Here is a 9,995-nt window from a genome sequence, read left to right as displayed (position 1 = left end):
ACTGAAGGGTGTCGCGATATTTTCGAAGAAAGACATTAAGTCTAGGTATTATCAGTTGAAGGTTAAAGAGTGTGATGCGCCAAAGACTACTTTCAGAACTCGATATGGTCACTATGAGTTTTTGGTAATGTCATTCAGTTTGACCAATGCCTCTGCTACTTTCATGGATTTAATGAATCAGATTTTTTAAGCTTATTTGGATTGATTTGTGGTTGTGTTTATTGATGATATACTAATTTATTCAAAGACAGAATCTGAACATGCACAACACTTAAGAATTGTGCTACAGACTTTGAGAGAGAAACAATTGTATACAAGGTTTAGTAAATGTGAATTTTGGCTTCACGGGATTAGATTTTTGAGTCATATTATATTAGCCGAAGGGATTCGAGTGGACCCGAGTAAAGTATTTGCAGTGGTGAATTGAAAGACTCCAAAGAATGTTTTTGAAGTACGAAGTTTTCTGTGTTTAGCAGGATATTAGCGCTATTTTGTCAAGAAATTTTCGATGATTGCTTCGCCGATGACTAGATTACTATACAAAAATGTTGAATTTGTTTGGTTTGATGAGTGTCAGCAAAGTTTTGATCAGTTGAAGAAAATGCTAACAGAAGTACCGATCTTGACTCAACCAGAATCAGGTGTACCGTATGTTGTGTACAGTGATGCGTCTCTAAATGGATTGGGTTATGTATTAATGCAGTCAGAAAAAAGTAGTGGCCTATGCTTCTCGACAGTTAAAATCGCATGAGAAAAATTATCCTACACATGATCTCGAGTTGGCTACAATTGTATTTATTTTAAAGATTTTGAGACATTATTTATATTGTGAAAAATGTTACGTGCTTATGGATCACAAAAGTTTGAAGTATTTGATGACTCAAAAAGAGCTGAATTTGAGACAGAGATGGTAGCTAGAATTACTGAAAGACTATAACTTGGTTATTGATTATCACCCGAGAAATGCTAATGTGGTTATAGATGCACTTAGTTGAAAGCCGACCTTATTTACACTTCGAACAATAAACGCTCATTTATCTCTTAATGAAGATGGTTCCACATTAGCAGAATTAAGAACGAAACTTTTGTTCCTTCAATAGATTCAGCAATTGCAAAACGAGGATCTAAAATTGGTGTTGAAACGACAGATGGTTCAGGATAATTTGAGTTTAGAGTATAACATTGATGATAATGGTATGTTGCGTTATCGCAATAGAATTTGTGTTCTGAATAATTCAGATTTGAAAAATGACATTCTTTCTGAAGCTCATAGTAGTATGTACTTTATTCATCGAGGTAGTACAAATATGTATTGTGATTTAAGACGAATGTATTGGTGGTCGAATATGAAACAGGAAATTTGTGAGTTTGTAGCTATGTGTTTGATTTGTCAGTAAAGTAAAGCAGAACATCAGGTACCAATAGGTTTGTTACAACCTGCCATGATTCCTGAGTGAAAATGAGAGCATGTTACGATTGATTTGTTATCCGGATTACCTGTGACTCCGAGAAAGAAAGATTCGATCTGGGTGATTGTTGATAGATTGACTAAGTCGACACATTTTATCCCAGTCAGAACAGACTTTTTACTTGAGAAGTTAGCGGAATTATATATATCAGAGATTGTGAGGTTACATAGGGTCTCCACATCTATTATTTCAGATCGGGGTCAGAGATTTACATCGATATTTTGGAATAAATTTCAAGAGGCTATGGGTACAAAATTAAATTTTAGTATAGCATTTCATCCTCAGACTGACGAGCAATCAGAAAGAGTGATTCAGATTCTAGAAGATGTGTTAAAATGTTGTATACTCGAGTTTGGAGGCAGTTCGGAAAAGTATTTACCTTTGGTTGAATTTGCATATAGTAATAGCTATCAATCCAGTACCAAAATGGCACCGTTTGAGGCTTTTTACGGAAGGAAATGTAAGACTCCATTGTATTGGTCTGAACTAAATGAATCCAAGCTAGTGGGAGTCGATTTAATCCGAAAAACTGAAGAAAAAGTTCAAATCATCCTTTGAAAGCTGCTTTTGACCGTCAGAAATCATATGCAGATTTGAAAAGAAGAGATATAGAATTTAATGTGGGTGATCGAGTATTCTTAAAAATATCACCATGGAAGAAAGTATTACGATTTGGTAGAAAGGGAAAACTAAGTCCACGATTTATTGGACTGTATGAAGTTATTGAAATAATCGGCCCTGTGGCTTATAAATTAGCTTTGCCTTTGGAACTTGAGAAGATTCATAATGTGTTCCATGTATCAATACTAAGACGGTACAGATCTGATCCTTCACACGTGATTCCTCATAGTGAGATTGAACTGCAATTGGATTCGATGTATTCGGAAGAACCAGTGAAGGTTTTGGCTCGAGAGGTTAAGAAATTGAGAAATAAACAAGTATTGTTAGTTAAAGTTTGGCCGTGTGACCCAAGTCAGAGAGTTACAAGGGTATAGACATGGTTGTGTGCCTCACATCGAATGCCCACACGGCCTATGACACGGGCGTGTCTCTTGGCCATGTGAGCCATACGGCTGGCCACACGGGCGTGTGTCCCCTACTCCTAAGAATTTTTTTTTTAAATTTTGTGAAAATTTCTTTGAGCTTCCAGTTTAGTCCCGATTTAATTCTAACACGTATTTTGGGCCTCGAGGGCTTATACAAGTGACAATATGAGTGTTTTATGACTGGTTTCTGATATGTTTACTAAATGTTATGAAATATTTGTATTTAATCTGTAAAGGCAGGTAATGCTCCATATCCCTGTACCGGCGACAGATAAGGGTTAAGGGTGCTACAGATACAAAAATCAAAGTATGTGTAGGAACAAAGCTTCCACCATTAACACAAAATTGTTTATGAAATCCATGTGTTTTTCTCCAACTAAGCTTAAAAGCTTTGAACTTATCAATTTGAAGGTTTAATTATTTATTAGGTTTTGTTTTAACCATAGTAATTGAATGAAATTATAATTATTAAGGTAATAATTATATTCTCAACATATTTGTCAGGCAAAATATAATTACATTGTAATTTTTTAATGTCATATTTGATGGTACAAATTTTAATTATGTCCATATTTTTTAACTATAACTTTTATAAATAAATATATCGTAACACTTTTATAATATATAAATTATTTTTATAATAAACTTTTGACCATAACTTTAAAAAAATAGAATTTAAATAATATAATTTTTGTTATAACACAAAATTATTTTATAATATAATAAATCTTTGTTATAACCAGCCCAAATACTTATACATGTTAATGTTTATAATATAAAAAATATAACTTAAATTTGTATAAAATAATATTTAAAATTGAAGTTAAGTGTAATTATTTCAATTCTTACTTTCCTCTAAAAATTAAAAAGTGTAATTGGGGTGCTTCAATTATACGAATTCAATAAGACCAACAAATTACGATGATTGCTCAAATATACCGTTATATAATTACAAAAAATTACACTCAAATTAAATTATTAAACAAATTTTAAACATTATCATAATATTACTGTATTTTTGGACCAAAACGAGAAATAAAGAACACTACTACAATGGTTGAAATATTTTTTGGACGAATGTTTATGATGACGTCTCTTTTGAAAACAAAAATGATATGATGGGTAATTATTTACCTCGGAAGACCTAACACCATTGCGACGATAAGGCAGCCCATTGTAAGCGCACACCGATTCATTATAGTGCTGTTCCTTTTTTTGGGATTAAGTATAGCGCTGTCTTGTTAGTGGCTATATACATATGATATAAAAGAAATAATATAAAGAATATCAATTTATCAATAATTTATTTTTTATAATTACATGTGTATCTGTTTTAAGGTAATCTTATTTGAATCAAGATGTTAAAATAAAACTCGGTTTTAAAATTTGAACATCACTTATTAATTAATAATATTTTAATAGTATAAAAGATATATTATTTAAAATTAGTGCAACATAGTTTATTGAGTTTTAGCTCGATTGGTATGAGTATTATTGTTAATGTAGGAGAAAATGAGTTCGATGTGCTAAAGCGCATTATACTCCTATTTACGAGTTGAGAATGAGCCATAGATAGTTTTAAGTATTGTATAAAAAAAAATGATCAGAACCTATAATGAATAAAAATCAATGACTATGGACTTATTTAGTTAATCAATGACTATATATGAATCTATTATGGCCCGTAATATTACATTTCGGAATATGATTAGGGTGTTTGGATTGTCAATATTCCAGTTATCTTGTAATGTACATTACGGAAATAATGTCAATATACCTTAGTATAGAGTGTAATCTCATTATAGCTCATTACTTCTTAATATATAAATTATAATAAAAAGTGAAAATCGTAATAATTTATCATAATTTTATGGAAATTGGGAGTAAAAAAATATTGAAAGAATTAAACTTGTTAAAAAGACAAATTTTATAATAATGACAATTGAGTAAAATATTATTTTAGGTATCTTACATTTTTGTTAACCGAGCATTTGAATATTACATCCTCGCCAAATGAACCAGTAAGATAATATATCATTTTACCTGTAATCTTACATTTCTATAATCCTATTACGGAACGTAGTCTAAAATTCGACAAACCAAACGCGTCCAAAATGTTAAGCTTGGATTTATTTTATAAATATATATAATAATAAAGTTTGGACCTTAAACTTTAGGGTGTCAACAAAAGAGCTTCAACTATTGCATTAAAGGGGTGTTCACAATAAGTGAATGTTATGCGAAAAGGGGAAAAAAGTTTCATGATTGTCTATGGTTCTCAAGGTGACTTACAAGCAAATTTCAGTCACAAGTTTCAAAAGGAGAAACCGGTTTACTTATGTCCCCGAAGAGTTCTTTTGTTTAATAATCATCTGCTTTCATTAAAGAAAGAAACACACACACAAAGCCAAAAAATACAACACAATAACCTAAAGGTTTATATTGGGCGCCCAACCACAACTACTAAACCTAGCATCCAAACATCATAGCCGGTATCGTCGGAGAAGATCGCTTGGGAAGGCTGGAAGTTGACCGAAAAGGCAAATTATACACCTTTGGATGGCATTTAATAACCATGGTGCTATTGGAATCGACGTCGGAAAATGATTCCGCTGCTGATAAACAACTAAAGCCACCACTCGCAAGACCCATACTCGAACGGGTTCCATCTTGCGGAGATCCAAGATCCAGATGGGTAAACACAATGGATAAAAGGTGAGTGGAAGTCATTCCCTTTTGGGACGTGTAAAAAGCATCTCCAACTACTTAATCATTTGCACCTTAAAAAGCTACTCAATATTTACGTCAACATGTTTTATATTAGTTAAAACTTTGTCTATTTCTGACAGCTTAACCTAATTCTTTTAATATCTATATTCAATATTTCTATGTTTTAATCTCTCTCTTGCCCCCACTTGGATTAATTGCGATTGGTGTTGTACCTAACTCATGAAATATCCCTTAGTAATTTGCAACAACATAGTGTTTACATGCCCACCAACCGAAATTTTGTCCTAATTAAGCTAAATAATTTTAATTGGTTGATTTTGAAATACTTGCCTCTTGCATGTTTCCAAAGAAGGAAACCATTACTATACCAACGCTCTCGTTTGGTCATCCTAATTTGTCATGTAATTTTAATCTTAAGCTTCCCTCTAAACACTTTGTCGTTTATTTTAATGTTTCGGATTTTATGCTTCCACCTGATATGATTTGCTAATTTATGAAGGAATAATATACAAAATATTAACCCATTTCTGAAATGTTGTTTATAAAAAGAATGAAAAACTGTGGTGTTGATGAGATGTTGACATGATTCAGAAATATAGACGAGATTTTAGTTAAATTTTGTAGGGGACCAAAACTGAAGTAGATGGAAACACTCTTCCTCACCGTCAACATAATCATCTATCACCGCCTAGTTTTTCACACTGATATTTGACCCAGTGCGGTGAAAAAGACTGTGCACCTACACCTGCTAGCATCAGGATCCCTCATGTGTATTTGTTATCGCCCTATACACCTACCCTACCCTCATGCGTATTTGTTATCGCCTACGGGATAAAACTATCTCGATAAAGTGACAGACACATTTACTACCGTTCCACTCAACTGAGTTTTATGCTAGTGGAAGAAGAAAAAGAATAAGAAAATTTTAAATGGTTGAAAAAAATTAAAAATATAATATAGATTAATTTTAACAAGTAGAAAATATAAAAGTTATATTAAAAAACAGAGAAAAGAGGAAAAAAAGAGAAGTAAAGGAGAATGAAAAAATTAAAAAAATATTAAATAAAAAATTAAATTGCTTAAAACAAAAAATATGGAGATCAATTATATAATTTAACTTAAAATTTTTGTTTGAAATGATGATTTAACGTGTCACGTTATCTCACCGTTACACTGTTAACGACAATTAATGGCTCAATAACTAAAATATTACAATACATTAATGTAAATGACTAAAATGTAATTTGAGGTAAATAAATGTGATTATTGTAATATTTTACTCTAAAATAAATATTTAAAAATGTAATAATAAAATTAATATTAAATAAAATAAAAATCCCCCGTCCCCAGTCCCTCTCCATCGCCCCACCCCCCATCGTCCACAGACCAAACCAGACCAGAGCGTCGATATTATTCCGGGGTTTTGTAATCGTAAGAGAAACAAGGGATTCCATTAATTGTATTAGAGGGGAGTTGAAATTACACCGCCACAACAACCAATAAAAACGTTTAAGCTGCCACGAGTCATAACTACATCTCGGGCAATAAAATCACTATCAAACAAAAATTTAAAAACAGAGAGAAAAGACCAACTCCCCTCCACATGTTCATCAGCAAAATAAAGAAATGGAAACCCTCCCTTCCTCCTTTCAGTTGTAAGGCATAAATCCTCCGATTTCAGAAACTCAAGCATTCAGTCATTCCAATTCAACCACCATCGGTCCTGTTCTGCCGCTCTTTCCACACTCGTCGGAGCTTCTTCTATCCGATACATAGAGTTGCTGTTTGGTTGACAAACATACAACCGATCAGTAGCTACAGCTGAAGTTTTATAACTTTTTTTAAAGTTCCAATACTTATTTTACATTTATTGTTTTTTTTATGAAAATATTTATATTTTTTATATAAATTTTTTTGAATGTCTTAGAATTAGGACCAAATTGAGAACATTTATAAAATTTGAGATTAATTTTTAAAATTATGACTAAATCAATATAATATATAAAAGTTAAGGGCTAAATTTGATATTATTTCATTTCTTTTAACTGCCATGTGAGGTTGATCTTTGTGATTTTAATGGGTTGGACTGAAATGAACAAATTATGTAATATGAGTGCTTAATTTGTAAAATTTTTATTTTAAGTTTCTAAATAAAAATATTTTTTATTGTTGAGTGATTATCTATATAGTTCATCCCTTAATCATGTGGTTGAGATTTAATCCCTCACTTATGAAAATGCAGTATATTTCATAGTTAGTTATTTATCTCTTAAAAAAACCCGACAGTGGCATTAATCATTGTTGCTAATAGCTGATAATGGATGTAAAAAAAAAAATGGCTTTGTGTTCATTTCTTCTTCTTTTTTTTTTAATTTCTGTGTGAGATCACTGTAATCTTAGGCCCTTCTTTTAGGGCAAAAGGCTGCAATTCTTTTAAGTTATCACAATTAAATTATAATTTTGAGAGGTTTAAAAAGTAATTTATCATTATATTAATTTATAATTTCATAATGTATAAGGGATCTTAAAGGCAATTTTACTATTTTGAAGTACAGCCAAAGCCCTTGTCGTCTTGCATCTTCCCCTACCTTCTTCGTTTCAACACTTTGGATCTTTTACAATGTTGTATTAGGAAAAAAAATTAAATTAATTTGAATTTTAAAATTTTAAACTTTGGTAATATTTCATATTACTCGTTACGTAATAATTTGAAATTTTTAGAAGGATTCTCGTTCATTTTGAGTAAAATTAAAATTTCTGCATCTACTTTTGGTCAAAAAATATTTTTGCAAAGTATTTGTGAAAGTATTTTAAAAGTTTAAAACATATTGTTTAGTAATATTTTTATCTCAAAAGTATTTTTAAAAAGTAAATTTAAATTGACTCTTACTATCAATTTTAAAATATATATATTTTCATTTTTCTTCAAAGATTTGAGAATTAGGCTTCATTTCACTTGCCTATAAATAAAGGGATTTTGATTTGAATTATTAGATATCACTATTTTATATATTTTCTTTTATTTTAGATAAAACAATAAATAATTACAATTTGAAAATTGTGTATATTATTCTTGTTATGAATTCCAGAAAGTTTTATACTACAAGTTTTAAAATTATAATTAAATAATTATTTTATGTAAACAAATAAACGTGGTAATATCAATGTCTGTAATTAAGAAAAAAGATTGAAAAACAACCAAATTTAATTTCCATTTTTCGAGTCTCAACCAGTTTTGGTTGTAACAGTTCTTACAGAACATTTAAAAAGAACACAGAACAGAACAACAAATTTCCTATAAAACTTGTTTGATAAGCAACATCGATCATGATTGAAAATCAAATTATGGGTTAATCCTCATCGTCCCCAATGGAACATTCAAAACACTAAAATTATATCATCCTACACTAAAAATTGATTTCCATTATTTCCTTGTTTTTACAAATTCAACACTGGTTTCGTCATCACCATTTTCCTTTTGTTAGCAAGTGTAGAACTCGACCAACTCTTCCATGGAACCCAATTGCGCCCCATCGTTCTCAAGCATCCAAAGCAAGTGTTCAAACAAAACAACCTCACAAGACACAATGACTTCACTTTCATTACCGGACCTATCGATCAACTCTTGAAACAAAGGATGACAGATGATCTCCGACCGTACCAGGTATCTCCGCCGTGACTTCCCGACGTAAACTGCGTGAAGACCCGTCGGAATACTTCTCTTCTGATCCTCAGAATCTGAAGCGGACGCTATGGCGCTGCTTGTACGGGTGAGTTTCGTTAAAGACGGCCATCTTTTTATTGCAGACTTGAGCTTCGTTAGCTTCCCAACTTTCGCCATATATATAATCTATGTTCTCTTAACTGGGTTTTGAAGAGGAAGAGAAAAGGGGGATTGTTGTTTTGAGTGAATTTGCAGAGAAAAGTGAAGGAAAGTCAGTATATAAAAGAACAGAAGGGGGAGGCCATTGCTAGTGCTTAAGGCCCACTGTTTGATATAATACCATTACAGCTAAGAAATGACATTCGGTTTTGTAAAAAATGAAAAAACCAGTTGCCCCCTGTTTGACCATTTGGTGGGGACTCTTTTTTTTTTTTTTTTAGTTTATATATTTTTATTTATATAAGAACTACCTTTTCTTTATATTTATTCCATTTTAATGTGATTTTTATAGCAAACTTATATTAATATTTAAGATGATATTAATTGATAGATATAGTAGAATTTTATACGGAAAAATTGAAATCGACACACATATTATGATGAAGGTAGGTGAAAAAGGTAATGAAATAAATAAATAAATAAATAAAATGATTATCTTTTATCGGTTTTGTCAAAGTCGAATTAATGGGTATTTAGAATTTTGAAATTTCATATTCGACTCACATTGTATAAATTATGTGTGTTTTAAATATGTACTTATAATTTCTATTTCTTTTTACAATAGAAATTATATATTTAGATAGGTTTTATAAAATTTATGCTTTACTAAATCAAACATTTTATAGTAGGAATGGTTAGACTCAAATTTTGGTCAAGGATGTTCATCGCCCCAAATGTGGTCTGGGTTTAAATCGTGCTAGTCGCGTTGGTTGTTCAAGTTTTACCCTGTTATTATAATTCATCCAAAAAAAATCAGAAAATTAGCAAGTTGAGATGTATAAGGCCAACTTTTTCCATGTTATTATTAACTTTAATTAATACTTGGTATTAACTTAAATCACACATCTTCCACACTAGAATCATAAA

General features: G+C 31.0%; 1 protein-coding gene across 1 annotated transcript; it reads right to left on the bottom strand.

Moving 5' to 3' along the window:
* Positions 1-8,432: 8,432 nt before the first annotated feature.
* On the bottom strand, positions 8,433-9,232 carry LOC105778391 (auxin-responsive protein SAUR78). Its single transcript, XM_012602076.2, has one exon. It carries the CDS (start codon positions 9,084-9,086, stop codon positions 8,727-8,729), a length of 360 nt encoding a protein of 119 aa, XP_012457530.1. The 5' UTR covers positions 9,087-9,232; the 3' UTR covers positions 8,433-8,726.
* Positions 9,233-9,995: the final 763 nt, after the last annotated feature.

Source organism: Gossypium raimondii, chromosome 10 (assembly GCF_025698545.1).
Source record: "Gossypium raimondii isolate GPD5lz chromosome 10, ASM2569854v1, whole genome shotgun sequence".
NCBI lineage: Eukaryota > Viridiplantae > Streptophyta > Magnoliopsida > Malvales > Malvaceae > Gossypium > Gossypium raimondii.
The sequence above is the reverse complement of the archived record's forward strand: the minus strand, read 5'-3'. Positions and strand labels throughout refer to the sequence as shown.